Source organism: Clarias gariepinus, chromosome 4 (genome assembly GCF_024256425.1).
Source record: "Clarias gariepinus isolate MV-2021 ecotype Netherlands chromosome 4, CGAR_prim_01v2, whole genome shotgun sequence".
Taxonomy (NCBI): domain Eukaryota; kingdom Metazoa; phylum Chordata; class Actinopteri; order Siluriformes; family Clariidae; genus Clarias; species Clarias gariepinus.
This window is the reverse complement of record NC_071103.1, coordinates 5861087-5888805: the sequence shown is the minus strand read 5'-3', so window position 1 is coordinate 5888805 and position 27719 is coordinate 5861087. Positions and strand designations below refer to the sequence as shown.

The window sequence follows — 27719 nt, the reverse complement described above, 5'->3', positions numbered from 1 at the left end:
TTGAAATATTGAGAAACCCTTTAATTAATCTTGACTATAAAAAAAACATGAGCATATAGTAAATGCTTTTGCGCAATATTTAAAGCGAAATATACTGTACTTAGTACTTGCGCTCCTTTGCGCAGTTTTATGACTGTTTTCATCCAGGGGCGTATAGATCAAAGTCATAGATCTTTGCGCGCTAGGAATATTTGGTTGTCATGGCAACGTGGACTGCGTGATGCTGCACCCAGGTTGACACATAACACCCGAGGATTCTCCACATTTGCAGATACAGAATGAGTGTCTTTTTTGATTTTTTTTTTTTTTTAAATAAACGCAGCCTAGGACAACTACTTTATTATATATTACAATCCCTACATCTGATCATGAATAAAATCAGATGTAGATCTTTGAGATAAACAGTATGAGAAGCCCTGATTTTAAGATTTTATATAAGTTTTTCCAGTCTCTAATCAACAGTTAATATTCATAATAAAACATATAAAAGTATGTTGTAATGTACTATTTGATAGAAATGGTGTGTGTGTGTGTGTGTGTGTGTGTGTGTGTGTGTGTGTGTGTGTGTGTGTGTTGCAATCCCTGGCAGGGGGACTTTTAGCGCATAACAATTTTTCAACACACCAGAGGGAGTAGCAATGTAGTAAGCGTGTGATAAGCTCCTGGCAAGAGCTCTTTTTTAATCTCACCATTACAGACAATGTTAACATGCAAACTTTACATAGTAATACTTTGGGACATGTGCAAAAGGTAGCCAAACATTAATGCAAATTACATATGACCTACAGTATCACCCTTGTTAGGGCCCAAGCACCATGGCTTCACTCCTATGGTGTCATATTTTGTGTAGGCGCACCCATGTTCTAAGGATTTAAATAAAAAAAGTTTTTGGAGCATTAACATGCTTAAAAGGGCTGATGAAAATCAGCACACTGGTTGGAAATAAACACTGGTTGGGTAATAACTTCCACGTGCATCCTGTTCTACACAAATTCAGGGTGATTTACACACGAAGGACAATTTTCACATTCACAGTCCATGATACACTCCTGAATTTTACATTCAAAAATTTGGATGCTGTCTTCCCCACTCTCATTGATCACTCAGGTTTGTTGACGGTGAAGTAACTGTTTACTTTACATCTCAGGAAGCCCTCATGTCCGTGTTTCCTTCTGGCTCTTCCTATTAGTTATGCTGTTATAGGTAGTCCTGCCAGAGTCTCTGCTTGCACTCTACACTAAATATACATTCACATTATAAATTATGTGATTGTGACCATACCTAACTGTTCTCTCTCCCCCTTCTCTCTCTTCCCTCTCTCTCATTCTCTCTCTTTCCCTCTCTCTGTCGAGCTACACATGCCGTTCCTGAGCTGCCAGTGACACAGACTACCTCTGAACTTGTCTGACCCATCCTCGTGCCCCACTTCTGGTTGGAGATCTCGTCACATGGATGCCCTGTGTGTCTCTTCGGGATGCGTCCAGGGTGTCTGGGGATGGTTTCACTCCACCATGAAGACGGTTCTGGCCTCAACTGATGTTGACAGCTGTTTCTCTGAGGACTTGACTTGGCTGCAGTTGTTCGATAGTTCAGGACTGGAATTTCCTACGAGTCTACCTAAGCCTCCAATAACTACCTGGACTCCATATGAACATCAATTAACATCAACTGTTATAGGTAAACTGGCTGCCACCTAACACACTGTATTAATGCAGATCAATTCCTGCTTTCTGTTTTACCCAAATGAGGATGGGTTCCCTGTTGAGTCTGGTTCCTCTTAAGGTTTCTTCCTATTGCCATCACAGGGAGTTTTTTCTTGCCACTGTCGCCCTCGGCTTGCTCATCAGGGACTATCTGACCATTCAAATTTATACAATTCACATTTGATACAAACTTAAATAATTTTTTTGTGTAAAGCTGAATTTAATTGAATTGATCACAGAAACCATCAAATAACACAATCTCACAATACTCAGTGGAATCAGCATGCCCAAAACATTAATTTTAATGAAAGCTGCACTTTTCATTTTATTGTGATTTGCATTTTTTGAATACTTCTGTTCAATTCGGTACAATGCCAAGATCCAGTAGCTCAGTAAATAAGGTTGCAAAAGTCATGACCATGACCAGATGACCACGCTAGCTAAAATCCCAAAATCTTTTGTTCAGATTCTCAAGACGAACATGGAATAAACAATAGACAGCTTTGTTGAATTTGGACTTGCTGAAACATAATGGACCAATTCCAGGAGATGCCATGGCGCCACAAACCACCATGACCCAGGAGCGATTCTAGGATTAGAACTTTAGGAGGCCTCATGCTCAAGGCTTCCCGTGACATTGTAAATATTATATTACCAATACCAATATTAATATTACTAGTAAGTAACACAAGTTTCATAACACATTTATTAAGAAAACAAAAAATACAGTTCTCTATTATTGTGTATAATAACAATGTTTCAGAATGATTCATCACATATTTCAAACTATACACCAGTTTTAGTGCTGAGTACAGTTATTCTCTGCTGACGATTTTTAGACTTGTTAATAAGATGCATGTGTTAGATGTGCTAGATGTGCTAAACCTAATTACAGTATAGCGCTAAAAATAAATAAATAAATTAATTAAAATAACTGAAATAAGCTTGCAAAACAGACAGCTGCCTACCCTACTATTTAGCCATGTCACACGGTAAAGTATAAAGTACATTTAGCAAGTTAATGTAAAAGTGCACTGTTACTGTAAAAGCAGATTTACATTAAATTAGAACTGATCTTTAGCAAGCTATGTCAACAATCAGTTCCTCATGTTTTTAATCTGTACAGTGGGTACGGAAAGTATTCAGACCCCCTTCCATTTTTTACTCTTCTTTATATTAAAGACATTTGCTAAAATCATTTAGTTTTTTTTTTTTCCTCATTGATGTACACACAGCACCCGATATTGACAGAAAAACACAGAATTGTTGACATTTTTGCAGATTTATTAAAAAAGAAAAACTGAAATATCATATGGTCCTAAGTATTTAGACCCTTTGATGTGACACCCATATATTTAACTCAGCTGCTGTCCATTTCTTCTGATCATCCTTGAGATGGTTCTACACCTTCATTTTAGTCCAGCTGTGTTTTATTATACTGATTGCACTTGATTAGGAAAGCGAAACACCTGTTTTTATAAGACCTTTCAGCTCACAATGCATGTCAAAGCAAATGAGAATCATGAGGTTAAAGGAACTGACTGAAGAGCTCAGAGACAAAATTGTGGCAAGGAACAGATCTGGCCAAGGTTACGAAAAAATTTCTGCTGCACTTAAGGTTCCTATGAGCACAGCTATCGGGGGAGAAGAACCTTGGTGAGAGAGGTAAAGAAGAACCCAAAGGTCACTGTGGCTGAGCTCCACAGATGCAGTCGGGAGATGATAGAAAGTTGTGGAAAGTCAACCATCACTGCAGCCCTTCACCAGTCGGGCTTTATGTCAGAGTGGCCCGACGGAAGCCTCTCCTCAGTGCAACACACATAAAAAAATCTGAAGGACTCCAAGATGGTGAGAAATAAGATTCTTTGGTCTGATAAGACCAAGATAGCACTTTTTGGCCTTAATTCTAAGCAGTATGTGTGGAGATAACCAGGCACTACTTATCATCTGTTCAATACAGTCCCAACAGTGAAGCATGTTGCTGGCAGCACCATGCTGTGGGGGTGTTTTTCAGCTGCAGGGACAGGACGACTGGTTGCAATCAAGGGAATGATGAATGTGATCAAGTACAGGGATATCCTGGATGAAAACCTGGAGTGCTCAGGACCTCAGACTGGGCCGACGGTTTACCTTCCAACTAGACAATGACCCTAAGCACACAGCTAAAATAACGAAGGAGTGGCTTCACCAAAAATCATGTGACTGTTCCTGAATGGCCCAGCCAGAGCCCTGATTTAAACCCATTTGAATCATCTCTGGAGAGACGTAAAAATGGCTGTTCACCATGTTTACCATCCAACCTGACAGAACTAGAGAGGATCTGCAAGGAGGAATGGCAGAGGATTCCCAAATCCAGGGGTCCGTTCTTCGTACGTCGCTAACTCAGTTAGCTGGATTTGATTGTTGTGGATTTGTCCTGATCTTGGATTGTTTCGTTCTTCGATGCGCTTCTAGCATATGTTGTCATAGCAACATATCCGTAAGCTTGAACCTGCTCGGGAGCAGGTTTATTTCATGTAAACAGGATTTAGCCTGCGCTCCTGCCAGGTTATGATTGGTTGAAATGGTGAGGTCACATCTGATTGGTTAAAGAGCACGACTGACTCACGTGGAACAAGAAAAGTATATGCCCCCTGCCATGGACTCCCCTCCACCCACACACACACACATAATCGCTATCAAATATTATATATGAACATAAATTCATAGGTTTAGTATTATCAAATATGATATTACTATTATAATAAACTCTAGGCACGAGACAGCCGTCGAGACCATTATTACAAATTCTTGTATAATGTTTATTTTGTAACATTTATTTTTCAAGGGTTTGTCATAAAAATATGCTAATAAATATTTATATATATTAAAAATTAATATTTAATAATGATAAATTGGACGAAACTAATTTTATTATAAAATAAACAATATAAAAGTATACATAATATTTCTATTTTTTCATATACAACATATTTATTTTCATATTTCTTATTTTATTTTATAATTGTATTTTATTTTATTTTGTAATTTGTAATTTGTAAACCATTAACCTATGAATTTATGTTCTAATATAATATTTGATAGCGATTATGTAGGGGGGGCAATCCATGGCAGGGGGGCATTTCAGCGCATAACACGTGTTACAAAAAAAATTGAACCGCTCTTTTTCCATTTCGTCAACCAATCGGAGAGCTTGTGATCAGTGTTTCTACTGTCGATGCATATCGCCTTTTAAACCAACGCACGAGCATGCAATAATCCTAGACAACTCAATCCAGCTATACTAATCACCAACAACAGGTGAGCTCAAAGAACCAACTTAGCCGGATCGTAATTAGCACGATGATCTCATCTTAGATGTGTCAATTCATCTCGGATGTGTCAAGCGACTTACGAAGAACGGACCTCAGGTGTGAAAAAGTTGTTGCTTCTTTTCCAAAAAGACTCATGGCTGTATTAGATCAAAAGGGTGCTTCTACTAAATATTGAGCAAAGGGCCTGAATACTTAGGCTCATGTGATATTTCAGTTTTTCTTTTTTAATAATCTCCAAAAATGTCAACAATTCTGTGTAATTTCTGTCAATATAATGCTGGTGGGAAAAAAACTTAAAGGATTTTAGCAAATGGCTGCAATATAACAAAGAGTGAAAAATTTAAGGGGGTCTGAATACTTTCCGTACCCACTGTATGTACAGTAACAAAGGTGAACTGTCATGCAGGTTTTGTCTCCCATACACTAGTCACCTGAACCAGAGCTGTTGAATAAACTTTACCCTGAACTATTCAATAACCTCTTCTTCTTAATTTCTTCCTACTGAGCTCCCAAATTGAACATGGAAAAAAACAAAACAAAATAAGTCACCACATGTATGCAGGCAAAGTTTACTGATACCATGCAGTCACAGAGAACATTCTACTGTGTAGCACAGACTGAGGAAAATTTAAACATACTGCATACTGCATGGTATCAGTAGTTCATCAGAGTATCAGTAATTTATCAGTACATTTATATAACATGCAGAAACAAGCCTTACTGCATTTCTACATAAGGTATTTGGCTCGATGTAAACACTAAGCACATACTGTTAAACTGCTGATGTGTTGTTTTTTTTATCTCACTCGACCAGGCCGGAAGAAAAACCCTGCCACTATGTTTCCTTTAACGTCTGACTCACTCCTATGTTTTCTGAAGAAATGAGGTCATGCATTTTGGACGAATGCTTGCATCCCTCGGGTTCAACAATATAAAACTCCACTCATGTAAATCTTATTGTCTAATCACTAGCCTGTAAATTCCTCAACCATAAACAACTGTTGCACAATGTTGGTTGTCATGGTGAAGTGTACAGCTGCAGAGAGTGCCAAGCGGTGTCGCTTTCAGGTTCCACACATTACACAAGAGCATTTAAACAAATGTATACATACAAAATATTCAAAAATTTAAATTTTATTTGTCACATACACAGTCATACATATTACTATATGCAGTGAAATGCTTAGACAACCGACCGTGACCTTAAAATAAAAGGTTATGAATAGGAAATAAATATGAAAAAGAAAATAGAAGGTAAATTTAACTAAGAATGAATAAAATAAAATAAAATGTCAAATTAAAATAAAATAACTGTATGTACGAAATATACAATATAGGAAAAATATATGAAAAAATATAGAAAAATAAGAAAAACAGCTGTGCAATATAGAAATATAGAATTCATGGAATTTTTGTGTGGGAATGAAGTTGAATATAAATGTAAATGCCCAGGGGTGTGCAAATGTGCCTGAAAGTGTAATGATTCACATATCCACATAATTAAAATGTTCTGTGCATCAGGGTAACAGAAGGTCCAGGGGGGGTGCAAATATGCTTAAAAGTGACTTATTTAAAGTAACTTGTGATAGAGTAATTTAAATAATGTCCAATGTCAGGTCGTGATGTTTCCTGTCAGAATGCTCTCTATGGTGCGGGAGTGAAAATTCCTGAGCACCTAAGCAGGCAGTCTGAGGTCTCTCAAGCATCTGACGTGGTAGAGACGCTGTCGGGCCTTTTTCACCACAGTGTTGATGTATTTGAAGCTGTCCACTCTCTCCACTTTGCTCTCGTTGATGATGGGGACTGGTAGTTCTTCTCCGGCCTAGTGCTGAAGTCCAATATCAAATCCTTTGTCTTACCTTTGTTTAGCATACATAGCAAACATAATAATTCATCCTTAATTACTGTCTAATTAAATGTCCATGAATGTTATATACTGTATAAGTACACTGTAAACACATTTTTTTGTGAACGATGCATATTAAAGGTAAAAAGGTTAAAGCAACCACTCTGAAACTTCACAAACCTTTCACAAGTTGTGCATATTATGATAATTGTTAATGTATTTAAGAGATATATAAGACATGTAGATGTATTTATATACATTATGCTGTTCTTTGAGCATTTAGATGGCAACTGAGAGTTCGGCAACACTTTCAGTTTGTGGATCAACTGAGCCTGAGACCTGGGTCGTGTAGCGCTTCATACCCTGCACATGGACACATGGCATCTGGAGGAAGAGCCTGGTGAGATGCTTCTTGAACTTTTCTCCCACAAACACATAAAGGAACGGATTGAGGCAACTGTGTGAGTACGCCACGGCTTCAGTGACTTGTAGCATCATTTGGATCCTTTTGCTGAGCTCACACTCTGAAGGCAGGATGTGCTTCAGTTCCAGTGCTTTGAGGAGTACTGCAATGTTGTACGGTATCCAGCAGCAGAGGAAGACAACCATGACCACAACAACGAGACGAATGGCTCGTTTTTTGGATGTTTGAAGGGTCTGAAGTTTTCTGAGCACCATCGAATAACAAAATCCCACAATACTCAGTGGGATCAGCATGCCCAAAACATTCATTTTAATGAAAGCTGCACTTCTTACCTCATTGTGACTTTCTTTAGTTTTTGGATAAGCACTGCAAACTGATTCTTTTCCGAATGTTTCAACTCCAAGATACAGTAGCTCAGGAAATGATCCTGCAACAGCTAGCATCCAGACAATCATGCTTGCTAAAATCCCTAAAGCCTTTGTTCGGATTCTCAAGGCAAACACAGCATGGACGATAGCCAAGTATCTATCGATGCTCATCAGCACAATAAAGAAAATACCAGCATAAAATCCAACGTAGTACACACTGAGGACCAAAGTGCACATGGTGCTACCAAATACCCAGGTATCTCTGGCATAGTGAGCCAGGAAGGGGAGAGTGAAGATTAGTAGAAGGTCAGCGATGGCCAGGTTCAGGAGAGACACATCAGTCATGCTTTTTATCTGAGCACCTCTTAACATTACCCACAGCACCAGCATGTTGCCCAGGAAGCCCACCACGAAGAACAGAGAGTAGAGCACTGGGAGGAACCAGCTTGCATGGGGTCCGTATTCACATGGAGAAACAAAATCAGAGTAATCATATTCTGTCGAGCTGAAAATAGTAAAGAGAAAGTTATTGCAAGAGAGGTTCAGTAAATGGGAAACTGAGCTAGTGTGCAGTGATGATTTACCATTTGTGTTTTATGATTTGTGTTTTTGTCTTGCTTTTTTTATTAGCATTATGGGTCGATTTATGAGTATTGTTCATGCAGTTTTGTAACTTTTATATTGTAAGTCTGTAAAAATCTGTACATAGTGCTAACAGTGTTTTAAATGTAAATGTAATCGCCATCCTTAGATTTGCTTTTATTAATGTTTACACCTTGTGGTTCTACAAAGACAAATTCAAGGGGTATAAATACAAGGAACTGTAAAGGAAAGCAACTACATATTCATATACATACGTACATTATTCCATAATGGGTTATTAGACATACGTCATTAAGACGAAAAAATATCATGATTTTTACCAAGTGCATTTGACTGGTGTTAATATGTAACATGTTCTCACCTGATTGTTGCTCCTTCCCAGGGTCCACTGCTCGTGTTCATTGTTGTCATTTAGCTTCAAACATAAAACCATAAACCTGCGTTTGAAGATACAGAAAATAAGGAAAAAAATCTTAAATGTTGGGTAAAGCACCTGTCACACTGAACACGCCTCTTTTTCATGCAGTTTTGTATCTCATTTATCCATAAATGACTTAGTAAACTTCTGAACTAAAGAGTCTGTATTTCGGAGAACGCACGAGTTTCTTCTTCTAAGAACAACAAACGGAATTCAGCTCCAAACAACTAAACTCCGACTCAGGTACGTTATCATGTCTAATATTCAGCTTGTTCAGTGTGTAGAGTGCAGGATGTTTAGCCATTCTTCCTCCGTCATTAGTGGTAATTTTATTTGTGATAGGTGTGTGTTAGTGAGCACTCTGACGGAGAAGATATCAGCGTTAGAGGAGCGCATCCAGACTTTAGAGAGGGTTAGAGAGGGTGAGAGCAGTGTTATTCCTGTAGCGGACAGTCTGGGTGCCACAGGTGGAGATAACCAGCCCCCGACTCCGGCATTAGAGCCCTCACAGCGGGGCAAGTGGGTGACGACTCGGCAGCATACTCGTTCAGCCAAAGCTAACGCTAAGGCTAGCCCACCGGAGCACACCTCTTCTGCGCTTCACGTGTCCAACAGGTTTGCTCTCCTCAGTGATGCACCCGCTGAGAAACCTGAAAGAGCTCTGGTTATAGGAGACTCTATACTGAGGCACGTGAAATTAGCTAGACCTTTAGGGGCGCCAGCGGCAGTGGTTAGGTGTAAGAGCCAGAGCACCGGACATAGCAGGTAATCTTAGGGCTCTAGGACAGCACAGGTTCTCCAAGATAGTGGTACATGCTGGAGCTAACGATATACGCCTTCGTCAGTCAGAGGTTAGTAAAAATAACTTTATAGAGGTGTTTAAATTAGCAAAGGCGATGTCCGATGGAGTAGTATGCTTTGGTCCCATCCCAATGAGACGTGGTGACATAACTTACAGCAGGTTATGGTCGCTGAACCGCTGGATGTCCAGGTGGTGCTTCGAAAACAACGTGGGCTTCATTGATAATTGGAAGACCTTTGAGGGCAAAGCTGGCCTGTTAGGGCGGGACGGTGTCCATCTCACTCGGGAAGGTGCTGCTCTCATTTCTTGCAGTATAGCTCATAGTCTCAGAAGAGGCCTAGTTAATCGGTGACAATCCAGAGCCCAGGCCAGGGAGCAGACAGACAGGCTAAACCAACCGTCTGCTAGCTCCATAGAGTCGTCACTCAGGGTTCACTGTATTGAGACTGTGTCTGTTCCCCGAGTTAAAAACAAATTTAGAAAGACTCAGAAAGTCTGTTTTAGTAATTTAATTAACATAAAGACCACAAACTTGGATCAGACTGAATGCGCAGCCGGCACCTCTGATCTGAAGCTAGGACTGTTAAATATTAGATCTCTCGCATCTAAAGCAGTTATAATTAATGAAATTATCACTGTTTAGGAGTTTGATATACTCTGTTTGACAGAAACCTGGATTAAACAGGACGAGTATGTAGCTCTAAATGAAGCTAGTCCTCCTGGATACAGCTACATACACCAGCCTCGGTTAACTGGTAGAGGAGGAGGCGTCGCAGTTATTCACAATGATAATTTGACTATTGTACAAAAACAAGGACACAAATTTAATTCATTTGAAATTCTTTATAGTAACATAAGTGTATTTAACTATATTAAGTAACCTCAGTCGATCCCGCTAATTGTCATTTACAGACCTCCAGGGCCGTACTCTGAATTTCTTAGTGAATTTGCAGATTTCCTCTCAAACCTAGTCGTTTCTGTAGACAAAGTGTTAATTGCTGGATATTTTAATATTCATTCTGAAAATCCAGAAGACCCTCTGAGAACAGCATTTATGTCCATACTGGACTCGGTAGGAGTAAATCAGTGTGTAGTAGGACCCACTCATAAAGCAGGTCACACTTTAGATTTAATAATATTATTCGGATTAAGTATAAGAAATTTATTCACAATTCCACTATCTGAAGTTATCACAGATCACTATCTTGTCTCAATTCAAGTGTGCCACAGTAATAATGTTCGCACAGCGCCGCGCTACCGTATGAAACGTACATTCACATCAACTACCAAACAGAGTTTTATCAGTAATCTCCCAGAGTTCCCAACTTCGATTAGATCACCGTCTGACCCCACAGAACTCGATCAGGAGACTGAATATTTAGAGTCGACATTTCGCTATACCTTAGATAATGTAGCTCCAGTTGAAAGAAAAATTATTAGAGATAAGAAACTTGCTCCCTGGTATAACGATCACACTCGCACTTTAAAACAGACCGCTCAGAAATTAAAACGTAAATGGCGTCAAACTAAATTGTTAGTATTTCAAATAGCATGGAAGGAGAGCATCCCCAACTATAGAAAAGCTCTTAGTGTAGCTAGAAGAACATATCTCTCCACTCTTATAGAAAATAACAAAAATAATCCTAGATTCTTATTTAATGCTGTAGCCAAATTAACCAGAAATAAGACTCCACAACAACATCATGCAATAGTGAGGACTTCATGAACTTTTTTAATAATAAAATTGTAAATATTAGGCATAAAATTGAGGTTTTGAAACCGAACAATGTAATTGATGCAGATGTTAATCTAGCCATGTCAGATTAGAACCTAGAATACTTTACTCCCCTTGAAGAGAATGAACTAATTTCACTCATCTCTTCTGCAAATTCATAAACTTGTATATTAGATCCTGTACCGACACATTTTCTTAAACAGATAGTACCAGCAATAACAGAACCCCTGTTGAGAATAATTAATTCTTCACTCAGCATTGGTTATGTTCCAAAATCTTTTAAATAAGCAGTTATCAAACCAATAATTAAGAAACCTGACCTCGACCCCTGTCAGCTGTCCAGTTACAGGCCAATATCAAACCTCCCCTTTATCTCTAAGATTCTGGAAAAGATAGTAGCGGAGCAGCTATGCTCATATCTACATAGAAATGGCATACATGAACTGTATCAGTCAGGATTTAGGCGTCATCACAGTACAGAGACAGCACTCGTTAAAGTAGTAAATGACATCCTATTGGCCTCTAATCAGGGTTGTGTAACTATGCTTGTATTACTCGACCTCAGTGCAGCTTTTGACACTGTTGATCACGCTATTCTTCTTCACAGATTAGAAAATGTAGTAGGAATTAAGGGTACAGCCCTCTCCTGGCTCAGATCCTATCTGACCCATCGTTATCAGTATGTAGACTTAAATGGTGATTATTCTGCATGTTCTCTAGTGCAGTTTGGCGTTGCGCAGGGTTCAGTTTTAGGTCCACTGCTTTTTTCTCTTTACATGCTTCCTTTGGGCAACATAATCCGTAAGCATGGTATTAGTTTTAATTGTTATGCTGACGATACAAAGTTATATGTCTCAGCACAACCTGATGAGAAATAACAGCTTACTAAAATTGAGCAATGTGTGCAGGACATAAGAAATTGGATGCTAATTAACTTCCTTCTGCTAGATCCGGATAAGACAGAAGTTCTAGTCATAGGACCGCATACAGGTAGGAGTAAAATTTTAGATCACACCATAACTTTAGATGGCCTTTCTGTTTCATCAAATGCAACAGTGAAAGACCTTGGTGTGATTATTGATTCCAGCCTTTTATTTGAAGCTCATGTAGATAATATTACCAGGATAGCATTCTTTCACCTCAGAAATATTGCCAGGATAAGAAATTTATTGTCGCTAAACGATGCAGAAAAACTAGTTTATGCTTTTACCACCTCTAGGTTGGACTATTGTAATGCCTTACTGTCTGGTTGTTCAGCTAGATGCATAAATAAGCTTCAGCTAGTCCAGAATGCAGCAGCGAGAGTCCTCACTAGAACCAGAAGATATGAGCACATCACCCCTATCTTTTCTTCACTGCATTGGCTCCCTGTGAAATTTCGCATTGATTTTAAAATACTACTTTTGACATATAAAGCATTAAATGGTCTCGCGCCGCAGTACCTGAGCGAACTGCTAGTGTCTTACGATCCGCCACGCCTACTTCGATCAAAGGATGCAGGCTGCTTGTCAGGACCGCGTATTATGAAAAATACAGCTGGGGGCAGAGCTTTTTCTTACAAAGCCCCAAAATTATGGAATAGTCTTCCAAATAGTATTCGGGACTCAGACACAGTCTCATTGTTTAAGTCCAGGCTAAAAACATATTTATTTAGCCAAGCATTTTTATAAATAGATTTGCCATAGGTAAAGGAGCAGATCTGGGGGACTCATGGACGTAGAGTATTATGGTGAATTGGTATGTTTGGATGCTGTCTTCCTCACTCTCATTGATCACTCAGGTTTACTGACGGTGAGGTGATTGTTTGCTTTACATCTCAGGAAGCCCTTATGTTTGTGTTTCCTTCTGGCTCTCCCTTTTAGTTATGCTGTCATAGTTAGTCCTGCCGGAGTCTCTGCTTGCACTCTACAGTTAATATACATTCACATTATACATTGTGTGACTGTGACCATACCTAACTGCCATCTCTCCTCTTCTTCTCTTTCCCCCCTCTTTCTCTTTCCTCTCTCCTCCTGTCTCCCCCTTTCACTCTTTCTCTCTCTCTGTCGAGCTACACATGTCGTTCCTGAGCTGCCAGTGATCCAGACTCCCTCTGCCCTCCGGACCTGTCTGACCCATCCTGGTGCCCCGCTTCTGGCTGAAGATCTCGTCACATGGATGCCCCGTGTGTCTCTCTGGGATCCGTCTGGTGTCTGGGAATGATTCTCTCTACCTAGAAAATGGTTCTGGCCTTGACTGGTGTTGGCAACTGTTTCTCTGGGGACTTGACAGTTTGATAGTTCAGGACTGGAACTTCTTACAAGTCTATCTGGGTCTTCAATAACTACCTGGACTCCATATTAACATCAATTAACATCAGCTATTATAGCTGAACTGCCTCAAACCCTACACACTGTATAAATGCAGATCATTTACTGCTTTCTGTTTCACCCAAATGAGGATGGGTTCCCTGTTGAGTCTGGTTCCTCTCAAGGTTTCTTTCTATTACCATCTCAGGGAGTTTTTCCTTGCCACTGTCGCCCTCGGCTTGCTCACCAGGGACAAACTGACCATTTTGATTCATACAGATTCACATTTCATACAAATTTAAATAATTCTTTTGACTATGTAAAGCTGCTTTGCGGCAATGAAAATTGCTAAAAGCGCTATACAAATAAAATTGAATTGAATTGAATTGTATTTACAAATACAGTAACAGTTACTGTAGATGTTTTGACAAACCAATTTATTCAATATCATGTGAACAGATTTTTCCGCAACTTCTTTTTCACATCAACCCAGGCCATCCTACAGCATGCACCCAAATACATTTAACCACAGACAGTCTTATTTGTTCCCTCTATACAGCTCTAAAAAAAAAAGAATATAAATTTTATACTATATGGTATATATCTTACAAACAAAACTCTCACAGATGAGAAATCGAAAAAGTAAATTGGATAAAGTTTAAGTTTTGTCTCTAATAAACTCTAGCTGTTATTTCAACAGTGAAAATATTTCAGTAAAAACTTATTAGTTTAGCATTTCTAATTAATATCTTATTAGTGCAGGTGTTTGCTTACATTGAGAAAGCATATTAGTATCTTTTTTGTAAGTAGATTATTAAATCTAACACATAACTGTCCAACACATATGGTTTTTGCTTTCACTATGGACATTCTGGACATTAACTTACACTAGTGGCCACTGCACAACTACCATTTGTGGACATTAGTTAAATTACACAATTACCCGTATCACAAGTCACTTTAAATATGTCACTTTTAAGCATATTTGCACACACCCTGGACGTTCTCTTACAGTACCTGGATGCACAAGACACTTTAAACACTTTAAATATGTGATGTTTCCATTTATATTCAATCTATATTTAACTTCATTCCCACACAAATGTCCATAAAATTCCATATATCTATATTGTACTACTGTTACATTTTTCTTATATTGTATATTCTGTATAACTGTCTCATATTTTTCTATTTTTCCCCCATATTTTTCTTATATTGAATATTTGTTTTGTACAGTTATGTTATTTTATTTAAATTTAAAATTTAAAATTTTATTTTATTCTTCTTAGTTAAATTTCCTTCTTTTTATATTTATTTCCTATTCTTTAGTCTTTTATTTTAAGGTCTTTTATCTTAAGGTCACGAGCAGTTGTCAAAGCATTTCACTGCATATCGTACTGTGTATATGTATGTGACAAATAAAATTTGAATTTGAATTTATATATATATATATATTTTTTTTTTTTTTTTTTCTCTCCTCTTTCTATATTTTTATATTTATATGTTTTTTATGTTTAAAATTGGGGAACACGGGTCTAAGAATTCCATTACGGTAATGATGCCTTATTGTATATGACAATAAAGCTTGAAACTTGAAACTTCCTGAAGCCTTATAAGTGTCATAATCTGGCTCATAATGTCACTTCTTCTAAACATTTTGATTTTTTATTTGATTTTGAAATACAGTATGGATAGGCTCCTTAACTATAGTAACTAATACTCTTGTATGCTTAAGTGCTGAGGCAACTATATATCTTTTTTGTTCTGTTTTATATACTACCATTGAAAACTTCCCCAGAGTGACAAACTTAACAACATATATACTCACCTAAAGGATTATTAGGAACACCATACTAATACGGTGTTTGACCCCCTTTCGTCTTCAGAACTGCCTTAATTCTACGTGGCATTGATTCAACAAGGTGCTGAAAGCATTCTTTAGAAATGTTGGCCCATATTGATAGGAAAGCATCTTGCAGATGGAAATTTGTGGGATGCACATCCAGGGCACGCAGCTCCCGTTCCACCACATCCCAAAGATGCTCTATTGGGTTGAGATCTGTGTGTTTAGTACAGTGAACTCATTGTCATGTTTAACAAACCAATTTAAAATGATTAGAGCTTTGTGACATGGTGCATTATCCTGCTATGGATATAAAATTCCAATGAAAGCCCATTAAGACCCGAATTACCTTTTCTCATTAAGTACAAAGCATTCCTAACCTCATCCACTTTTATTTGAAAATCGCATGTTGCCAATTATATAATTTTCAATTATCATTTTTTTTTTATTTTAAATTTTAAATTTAAAAAAAATACAATTATAATTTTCACTAATTACAAAGGTCCACATTGCAATTTTATCAGTAAAGGATCTATTATTATTGGGGTCGTAAGTGGAAGAGGAAAGATCACCATAAAATTTATAGACAGATTTAAATATTAGAATGGGGGCTAATTAATCCATTAATCTTAAAATAAGTTAAAGCTTTACACAGCTTAGCCATTTTTAAACAAGGAAAAATAGAGTAAACTAATATATTTTTTCTCCAATTCCTTTTCTTTGGTGGTTTAAAGTTATTTCTGCTTTACTCATTCGAATCTGTAAAAAATCTCATGAATAAGTTTTCTGATGCGGATGTTAAAGTCACTATTGTTTAACAGAGAATTATCCAATATCCTTTTAGTGGGGAATTGGTTTGATGAACACCAACGAATATCTGTTTATGATCAAAAAAAGGGGCAAACTAGTGTGAGTTAGGTTTTTATTTGACCAGGTTAATTCTCTGGAATTAGGGTAAAAAAAATGCCAGGGAAAGGTCCGAACATAGAGACAAAATTAAATTGTGCGACAGCCAGAGGTGTCAAGTAATGAAGTACTTGTTACCTTACTTAAGTAGAAATTTTGGGTATCTATACTTTACTGATGTAGTTATTTTTTAACCAACTTTTTACTTTTACTCCTTTCATTTTTACGCAGTTATCTGTACTTTCTACTCCTTACATTTTAAAAATAGCTTGGTTACTCCTATTTTATTTCAGCTTGTCATTCAAAAAACAAGATTGTGGTTGAATGAGAAGTATAAACATACCATTCTGACACCCTATAGGTTGGTATGCGATCCATCACACCTGCACGTGACGTCACGTCACACACTCCAGCAAGGACGTTTGAATAAATTTGCATTTTCGGTTGATAAGGTTGTGATAAGTAGATGATAAAGACTCAAGATTCGAGCGAAATGTCACAACCAAGCACCAGCGAGGAAGGTAACAGCACCAGAAATGATATGTGTGCGTGTGTATAATTATTATTTTTTGATGAATCACTTGGATTAATTATTCATTCTGACAGCAGTAATGTTTATTGTAGACAACCATACAAGGGTAAATGTTACTAAGCCTGTCCTGGGTACACTAATTTTCTTGTATGTTGCCCTCACAGATTCCTGCAGCTAAGCTTGGATGTACATTTACATTCCAATAAAGGTTACCGATGACATGCCTCTGAAGTTTAACTTTTTGCACCATTAAAATTTATCATATCATTTTCTCCATAAAACATGTTAATGCTCAGTAGTACACATATATGGTTCTTTAATGTATTTGCATTGTACTAAATTGCATTCTTTTTAATTGCCATATACATTATCCCAAATCACTATGGCAGTTAAAAAAATAAAGCAAAAAAACAACAACGCAGTTTTCTTTTTTTTATGACGTGTTAGTGCAGTATATAGGCCTGTGGCACAGCCTAAGCTTTTATCCTTAATGCTTTCCCCCCCTTACGTTACTTTTACTTTTATACTTTAAGTAGTTTTGAAACCAGTACTTTTACACTTTTACTTGAGTAAAAAGCTTGAGTTGATACTTCAATTGCTAAAGAAGTCTTTTTAAACCCTAGTATCTATACTTCTACTCAAGTAATGAATGTGAATACTTTTGACACCACTGGTGACAGCAAGTGATAAGTAGTTCTAGGTGGCAATCTATCAACATTGACAACAACACATTCGTTAAAATTGCCACATAAAAACAATATAAGATTCTTTATATTCGGTATGCAACCTGTTAACATTTGTGGAAATTTGAGCAAACACTGTAAAATCTTGTTGCAAGACTGAAACTTGTATCCATAAACATTACAAAAATTGAAACCATTTCCTTGTTTGATAACTATTATCAACCATCTGTCTTCATCTGATTTCACCATCTATAGCATTTCCCCTTTAAATGTATGTAACAGAATATCCACCTCAGCTGAAAGATTACTGCTATGGCCGTAGTATATCAATTTACCCACTTGATTATTTTATTTTATTTTATATTTTGCATTCATATCAATTCCAAGTTGTTGCAATGTGGCACTTTGTTTACAATTTGTTTAGAAGTATTAATTGTCATTATTTCAAAAGTTGCAATTTTAAAAGGTCATATCAATAGCATAGCAGACAGAATGTCCACATTACCGGTCTCTTGCCTATTGCTTACTATACCATTGCATTTCTTTTTTACAGAGGGGTTTCTCTGGGGTATTAAGTAGATCAGATACAACAGAGCTACTGTTGTTCTCAATAGATGGACTAGAATCAACTAGAATCAAAGCAAATGTGGGTTCCATCTTCCCCCGAATCCATAAGGGAGAGGATGTGAAAAAGTTGGAGCTAGCTGTAGGCATTCTTTCCTCTTCAATAAAAGCAAAAGAGTAGTGTACCAAAATTTTAAATTAACTGTAATTATGTTGAAACCACAGTGTATTAAAACTGGACTCTAATGTATGGTTTCTGTGGAGAAAAAAATACCCAGAATGAAAAAGACTTATAAGTAAAGCCATAAAGATACTATTTGGGCAATATGAAATGTTTGGCAGGATGGTACAAGAAGCAGAATTAGAATGAAATATACCTCTTATAGAACCTGAATATAATGTACCCAACCTAAAAACAACTACAGTTTCAGATCTAGAAGAGAAAAATATTTAATAAATAAATAGATAATAATAAAATGTTTCAACTTATAAATATACAGGTCCTTCTAAAAAAATTTGCATATTGTGATAAAGTTCATTATTTTCTGTAATGTACTGATAAACATTAGACTTTCATATATTTTAGATTCATTACACACAACTGAGGTAGTTTAAGCCTTTTATTGTTTTAATATTGATGATTTTGGCATACAGCTCATAAAAACCCAAAATTCCTATCTCAGAAAATTAGCATATTTCATCCGACCAATAAAAGAAAAGTGTTTTTAATACAAAAAAAAGTCAACCTTTAAATAATTATGTTCAGTAATGCACTCAATACTTGGTCGGGAATCCTTTTGCAGAAATGACTGCTTCAATGCGGTGTGGCATGGAGGCAATCAGCCTGTGTCACTGCTGAGGTGTTATGGAGGCCGTCTCGGGTTACTTTGCTGTAACCCTGTTCCCTGAAAAGGCGGGAACGAGATGCTGCGTGAAGACGCTATGGGAACATCTTGTCATGTTGCTGGTTGTGAAGCATGTGTGTACCAAACACGCCAAATTTTTGCCTTTTATAACCTCGGTCAGGTGACGTCATCTGATAGGACACACCTGCAGGTTATAAATAGGAGTGAACCGGAAACATTCCTCAGATTGATTTGTCTAAACAGACGTCCGGTCACATAGGCAGTGCGGCATTGGGACGCAGCATCTCGTTCCCACCTTTTCAGGGAACAGGGTTACAGCAAAGTAACCCGAGATGTTCCCTTTCAAAGGCTACACTCGATGCTGCGTAAAAAACGCTATGGGAACGAGAGTGCCAACGCCGCCGCACTGCAAGTGTCTGGACTCCAAGGTTGTGTAGCGTGTGCGCACAAGACCGAGAAGGTCTCAGAACTATGTCTTGGGTAGCTGACTCGAGGACCCGTAGGCTCGGAGTAGCATGAACATCCAAACTATAAATGTAATAAATGTGTGCGGAGAGGACAACCCTCCGTGTCACACACTTGCTGCAGGGGAATACCTCTTGCTAGTGCAATAGATGAGGCGATCCCCCTGGTTGAATGAACCCTGATTCCTAGAGGCGAAGTGAGCCCACGCGCCTCATAGGAAAGGGCAATAGCCCAGTGTAGTGTAGTGGGGGCCACCCCCCGTTGCGCCCCCAGACCATGTAAAAGCTGCTTTGACTTACGCCACTAGCTGATGCGGTGGACGTAAATCTGAAGAGCACGTACTGGACAAAGTAAGTGAAGTCTTTCCTGCTCCGAAGCTGTAAAGGCGGAGGACAGAAGGCTTCAAAACAATAGGATGCATATTGGCAAATGTGTGCGGAGAGGACCAACCCTCCGCATTACAGACTTGCTGCAAAGTAATACCTCTTGCTAGTGCAATTAATGAGGCGATTTCCCTGGTTAAATGAACCCTGATTCCTAGAGGCACCTGGCGCGTAGCCCTTATTGGGGATTGGCCCAAGAGTAAAATCCCCTGGTTTTTAGCCACAACTGAAATGCTCTCATGTGCAGAAGGTCCAAAGGTGTCACCGTGGATACAGCTGCCATGAGAGCTAAGATCTATGAAAGTGATGGTCACTTTCTGGTCTAGCTTGATTTTCTTGACGGTGTTGAGAATGGATTCAACACGAGCGGGAGACAGCTGTGCCCGCTTACGCTCAAATTCCATGTGACACCCAAAAATGTTGTCCTCTAAATCCTAGGAAACAAAGATTAGCTAGAACAACATGCTGATGTCGAAGCGCTAGCTACTGAGACTGGGCCAGCCAGTCATGTAATTCAATACAGATGCTCTGGAGTCGTAAGAGCCAGAACTACATCCATGTATTTTGTGTATGTGCGGGTGAAAAAGCTAGACCAAATGGAAGGACCCGATACTAGTAAGCTTCGCCCCCAAAAGCGAACCTCATGAACCTCCTGTGTTGTGGCAATATTTCCACTGATTTATTTTTAGATAGCGGTAAAGCCCGCAAAATCGAAAATCGCAGCCCCCCGTTCCTCTTGCACTTTCCGGTTTCATGGAAGTGGAGACCACGCCATTAAAACGCGGAGGGTGATGTGAGAACTAAATCCTGTAGTTTCTCTGTACAGTGCTTAGTGCCCAAGGAGATATACTTGGCAGTAGCTTCCACGCTGCCAGTTTCTCAGAAAGGGGCAAAGCTCAGCGGCTTGGTTAAACGGGGGGGATGTTAGATGTTCGGCATCCTGAAACACGGCAGGAAAAACCCGAAGAACTAACATTTTATTGGAGACTGGAGTTGCCCGAAACACCAGTGGTGGCGGAGCAAGAACACCAACCTCCTGGGGGTGCCAGGGAGAACACTTCATTCTTTATAAGGAATTCTGCGTGCCTCTCCCCATGGGGGGGCCACCCCCCACGGTCCTGGGCACATGAACCTCAGGGCTTCATTGTGAAGACAATATGCCAGTCTGACCTCTTTTGAGGCGGATTGCGTGACGCACCCCAATCTTGCGAGGGGGTGCCCAGCTCAAAAACACTCTCCTTGTGTGTTTCATGCCTCGCAACAGTCAGACCCGGTCGAGACTGGGTGGCCGACAGTCCCGACTCTTGAGCAAGGCGGGGAAGGAATTCCCGAAGGCTTGTTATATAACTTCGCCTCATGAACCTAGTGGCAACCGAGTTAACGACATTGCCAAGTAGGCCGGGAGGCGAGATGGGGCATCAAGGAGGAATACACAATCCTTCTTCTTAATGCCCCTGAGATTCAACCACAAGTGCCTCTCCGCGTAGACCATAGCAGCCATAAAACGGCCGATAGCACAAGCCGTCTGCTTTGTTGCACGAAGAGACAAGTCTGTGGCCCGGCGTAAATCCAATACGCCTTACCTTGCAGAGCCCCGCTAGTACTCAAGTCTCTTAGCAGGTCAGCCTGATAGGCGTGCAAAACCGCCATGGTGTGCAATGCGCCAACCTGACCTGCTGCCTAAAAAGCTTTTTCCTTCAGGGAAGATAAAAAGTCTACACAGCTTGAAAGGAAGTAATAGCTTTTCAGGAAGGATGATGTCCCAGAAGAGAGAAAGCCTGGAAGCGTCTCTTCTATCTGGGTGTCATCATTTAACTCCACGTTTCTACCTCAATTATATTTAAATAAATAAATAAGTTGATGGCAGGAAAACACGGGATGAATAAAGCTTACTCCATGAAAGGGTTAACTCATATGGAGATTGCTAAGAAAAGGGGAGAGAGCGTCGTTGAGGCTCCGCCCCCGGCCACCCGACAAACCCTGCCGTCTATGTTTTTATTTATTTATTTTTAAGTGCTTAGAGGCTATTACCATCTCCGTGGAAGCAAGAGAGGATGTTTTATCCTTGCCCATTCACAAGAAGCGCAGCACGCGCTTGCAAGCGGACAGAGGGATTTCCCGATCCAATGAGAACACGAAAGAAAGGAGTTTTAAATCCGTCTCTCACAGCTCTGCCGGATGCACGAGTTTAATATATGGATTATACTCCGATATGGATTATACACACGGAGGGACATCTCGTTTAAACTCTGCCATTATTGGTGAGTTAAACACTTATTTTGCTGGTTAGACACACACGCTCACAACTAGGTGAAGACAAGAATCTGAGGAATGTTTCCGGTTCACTCCTATTTATAACCTGCAGGTGCGTCCTATCAGATGACGTCACCTGACCGAGGTTATAAAAGCCAAAAATTTGGCGTGTTTGGTACACACATGCTTCACAACCGGCAACATGACAAGATGTTCCCATAGCGTCTTCACGCAGCATCGAGTGTAGCCTTTGTGTAGAGTGTTGGGTCTTGCGTCTCTCAACTTTCTCTTTACAATATCCCACAGATTCTCTATGGGGTTCAGGTCAGGAGAGTTGGCAGGCCAATTGATCACAGTAATACCATGGTCAGTAAACCATTTACCAGTGGTTTTGGCACTGTGAGCAGATGCCAGGTCGTACTAAAAAAATAAAATCTTTATCTCCATAAAGCTTTTCAGCAGATGGAAGCATGAAGTGCTTCTAAATCTCCTGATAGCTAGCTGCATTGACCCTGCCCTTGATAAAACACAGTGGACCAAAACCAGCAGCTGACATGGCACCCCAGACCATCACTGACTGTGGGTACTTGACACTGGACTTCAGGCATTTTGGCATTTCCCTCTCCCCAGTCTTCCTCCAGACTCTGGCACCTTGATTTCCGAATGACATGCAAAGTTTGCTTTAACCCGAAAAAAGTACTTTGGACCACTGAGCAACAGTCCAGTGCTGCTTCTCTGTAGCCCAGGTCAGGCGCTTCTGCCGCTGTTTCTGGTTTAAAAGTGGCTTGACCTGGGGAATGCGGCACCTGTAGCCCATTTCCTGCACACGCCTGTACACGGTGGCTCTGGATGTTTCTACTCCAGACTCAGTCCACTGCTTCCGCAGGTCCCCCAAGGTCTGGAATCGGTCCTTCTCCACAATCTTCCTCAGGGTCCGGTCACCTCTTCTCGTTGTGCAGCGTTTTCTGCCACACGTGTTTTCTTTTTCCTTCCCACAGACTTCTCACTGAGGTGCCTTGATACAGCACTCTGGGAACAGCCTATTTGTTCAGAAATTTTTTACTGTGTCTTACCCTCTTGCTTGAGGGTGTCAACGATGGCCTTCTGGACAGTAGTCAGGTCGGCAGTCTTACCCATGATTACGGTTTTGAGTAATGAACTAGGCTGGGAGTTTTTAAAAGCCTCTTTTGCAGGTGTTTAGAGTTAATTAGTTGATTCAGATGATAAGGTTAATAGCTCGTTTAGAGAACCTTTTCATGATATGCTAATTTTTTTAGATTTTTGGGTTTTCATGAGCTGTATGCCAAAATCATCAATATTAAAATAATTAAAAGGCTTGAACTACTTCAGTTGTGTGTAATGAATCTAAAATATATAAAAGTCTGATGTTTATCAGTACATTACAGAAAATAATAAACTTTATTACAATATGCTAATTTTTTGAGAAGGACCTGTATGTTACAAGTTAAATGAAAAAAAAAAAGTAATGTGAATATTCAATTAAATTTTTTATTCAATTAAATTTTATTTGTATAGCGCTTTTAACAATTGGCATTTTCCCAAAGCAGCTTTACACAATCAAAGGAATTATTTAAGTTTGTATAGAATTTGATTGTGTATGAATTAAAATTAATGGATATATATAATGGCAAGTACACATAGAATTACATATAACAATTTACAAGTTTAATGAAAATAACAGAATTAACCACATTGTATAGATAAAATCTAATCCGAAAAATTGTGGAAAATTTTATTGAAATTCAAAAACATATGTCAGGGGATTTACTACTCTAAGTAAGCCAATGTTTTATTTAAAATACGTTTAATGTCTAATACCCATAAGGCCTCTGTGAAAGAGCAAGCCCTCTGTTCATCTGTTCATCAGAGAAAAACACAGGCCGTCCAGACACTCAATTTAGGGAAGTAAAGGTATACACAGGCAAGAGGCAGAGACAAACTTTTCAAACAACATTGATATTAATATTATAATAGTATATTATCTAAACTAACAATATACTAATAATACTTACTAATTTAATCGTATTTTATATTATTATACAGTACCTGTTTTCTAACCTTACTCAAGTAGAAAAATGTAGAAAAAAAGAGCGTACCAAAAGGATGACCCGTATACACAGAGAGCAAGAAATAAGGAACTTTAAAGAAGGCAGATCATGATAGAAAACTGCAGAAAGCTCTTTGCCAAAATAAGATTAACAGAGGCGCTTAGGAAAAGTTAACAGAAATAACTTTCAGTTCCGTTTTTTCTGGACACAGAGCACAGATGGCCAGACTTCCCGTTTTAAAGCTAAGAAACAAAGGGATCAATAGTTTATAATCAAATATATTACTATCCCTTACTATACTCTATATTATACTACATAACCAACATTTATCAATGAAGGTTGTAACTTTTTGAATATTAATTAATTAATTAATTAATTAATTAATTGATATAAAAATAATTACTAATCCATAATGCATACGTATATTATCAAATTTTAATGTTTAAAATCATATAGTTAATAATAATCAAATTATGATTTAAGAAAAATAGGATTTTATGAATCAAAATATTAATGATCAGTCAGATCAGGAAAAATAAATATAATAATTATGCGATAATAACAATACATTAAATAATATAATCTAATGCAATCAAGCTTTGATAAAAGTAATCATATTGACCCTAACTGCACTTAAGTCCAAAATAAATAAATAAATAAATAAAGTATATAAAACTAAAAATAATAATTTCAATAACTTTAAGAAAAAAAATATTGAATAGGAATAGGAATAGAAAAATAAAATAATAAGAATAAGATTATTATGCATCTTAGGAAAAGCCTAAAACTTTCTCAGACGAAAACCCAAGTCTTTACCAACAGTGGTCAATAGTCTGATTAACAGAAACAAACCAAACTTTCTCCAAAAAAGAAAAAAAAAAATGAAAACAAGATCTTTTAGGCCTACCCAGACATGAATAAATATAAGATAAAAGGGGGAAAATTACATAAAGGGGAAATGCCACATCAGTCTGACCTAAATAAAGGAGCTTACATCTAATAAATGTTAAGTATCTATTTGACTTACTGGAGGAGCAAACAATAATGTAATCGTTAGAAGCTTGCTGAATTTTCGTGGGTTGTCTGTTGTCTTTTGGTTGGCCAGTCCAGTGCTGTCTATTTACTTTTGGTTGCAATAAACTTTTTTTCTCTTAATACTCAAGTAGTTGTTATGTTTGTGTTTAGAAAATGGGCGAAGTTTACAAAATTTGCCACAACATTTCTCATAGCCATCCTTGCTGGTAAGTGGCCTGCTTTTTATTGTGAGGCTCCAGCTAAATTGGCTTCAATGTTCTGCACTAATCAGAAGTCAGAATGGATTGTCTTGAAGAACAGACAGTACTCTGTTATACATGGTTATTTTAAGCAAATTAGAATGTACTGTACATAAAGGTCACAACTGAAATAAACTCTACACCATGTATCTGCTTACTTACAGTAGCATAAAATAGTGAGGTCAATCCTTAGTATAGAACAACTGAACATGTGTTTTGATCCCTGAAAAGTGTGGAAACCTGTAATTTAGCTTGATATATACCATATGTGGTTTATTTGTTGTCCTTTATTGCTTAAAAATGGGGCACATGTAACTAACGTCCATGTCATATGTTTCATGTTCCCTCTATGTCTCCATAGCAAGAAGTTAATAAACTTAAAGATTTCTTTTCGAACGCTTGTCATAATTTATATACAGTATAAAGATGTTAAAATGATTATTAACAAATTAATGACAGGAATTTGTTTGATATATTTATTTAGTGTACACATTTCTGTATAACAAACCTCTGCGCAAAATAAATGTGCCACAAAAAAGATTATATGAAAATTTACATTAATGAGTTTGATGGCTGTCACGTGACTATGGCTCATTATAATAGTAATATTATATTTAATAATAATAATAATAATTATTATTATTATTATTAGCCTATATAAGCTGCCTGGGACGTGGCTAGAAAATAGTATGGACTTGATAAAAAAACTTACTCTAGTTTATAGCTGGAAACTGATTTGATGTAATTTGAGTACTGTGCCATGAACGCATGTATAATAACTACACAGATGCTGTACAAACTAAATGCACATATCATTAGAATTCAGTTCGGATACGATGCTGTTGATTCCTCTTGTTAAAACTAATCTGTTGTGTAAATGACTTTTGCTACGTAAGTAGAGATTCACCTACTTAACCCTACTTACGTTGCTGTTTGTACAGTAGCCTATATATAAAACACACACAAACAAAGTTCTGATGCGCTTCCATGATTTGACAAACCCGGGCAAAGCGCAAAGCTTATCGCAGCCAACAAAGACGGTCGGCACTAGAAATGCCCGTATGTAGCGACGTCTGCAGAGAATCTTAAAACTATTGCCTATAAAACAGAAAGTAAAAGTGTACCTTGGTTGTTCACAGCAGCTGGAGCTCGCGTCGATCTGCGGAGAGTACGGGTGGAGGAGTCAGAGACATAGGAATGGGAGGGATGAGACAGACGCGTCCCCAAATACTAAGTGGTGGAACCACTGCATACATACTGTACACCATAGGGTGTAAGTTAAAAATTTAGATAAACTTGGTTTAAATCCAAATATTGAGAAACCCCTTAATTAATCGTGACTATAAAAAAAAAAAAAACACGTAAATAGCATATAACGTAAATGCTTTTGCGCAATATTTAAAGCGAAATATGATGCTCCTTTGCGCAGTTTTATGACTGTTTTTATTCAGGGGCGTATAGCTCAAAGTCATGGATCTCCGCGCTAGGAATAAATGGTTGCTATGGCGACGCGGACTGCGTGATGCTGGCACCCAGGTCCACACATTACACCAGAGGATTTTCCACATTTACAGATACAGAATGTGTCTTTTGTTCCAGATTTTATGAACGCAGAAATGGTGTGTGTGTGTGTGTGTGTGTGTCGCAATCCCTGGCAGAAGGAATTTCAGCGCATAACAATTTTGCAACTCTCTTTTAAACTCACCATTACAGACAATGTTAACATGCAAAATTTACATAGTAATACTTTGGGACGTGTGCAAAAGGTAGCCAAACATTTTTTAAATGCAAATTAAATATGATTTACTGTAAGGTTTTATATTATTGTAAGACAATGTAATCTAATAAGAAGATTCCTGTGCTCTGAGAACAGACCCCTCACTGTGCTTCCTCATGCCTTATGTGGTAACACCTTCTATATCCTGTAGGATACCTCCAAGTTGTCTAGTTGTCTGCTAGAACCCTTTTGTTTAATCAGGAGAATGCAAATGCATCTCCTCTCACCTGTCTGTCTCCGGGTCCCTCTGACATGTTAATGAATGGTTCTTTTGATGTTCGGGATGTAGCACCGTTTAAATGTGCTCTCTTTGCTGAGAATAAAAAGAGATCTTCAGACATCATGCCTGCGTGTGTGTGTGTGTCTCACGGTCGGTCGGTCCCGGACCGGTAAGTGTATCAAGGTGCGGCGGACACAACAAGAAATACATTTTCTTCTCTTAGCTTAAAACTTAGCTCGGACACACACTTCATCATCATTTTAAAACCTAACAATTTGGGAGCTCAGTCCGGTCTTCCCTTTTAGAGGAAAAAGTAAGCGTTTATTTTGCTCTTTTTTTTTTTCTCTCGGTCAGGGAAGATTTTGTTCTCGTGAGATTTGGAT

The 27719-nt window shown here is 38.3% G+C and overlaps 1 protein-coding gene across 1 annotated transcript; it reads right to left on the bottom strand.

Moving 5' to 3' along the window:
* Positions 1–6135: 6135 nt before the first annotated feature.
* On the bottom strand, positions 6136–26527 carry LOC128520921 (C-C chemokine receptor type 4-like). The gene is made up of 3 exons (XM_053495373.1): positions 26464–26527; positions 8620–8695; positions 6136–8160 (listed from the first exon to the last, which is right to left on the bottom strand). Exons 2-3 carry the CDS (start codon positions 8667–8669, stop codon positions 7143–7145), a joined length of 1068 nt encoding a protein of 355 aa, XP_053351348.1. The 5' UTR covers positions 8670–8695; positions 26464–26527; the 3' UTR covers positions 6136–7142.
* Between the last annotated feature and the right edge of the window lie 1192 nt (positions 26528–27719).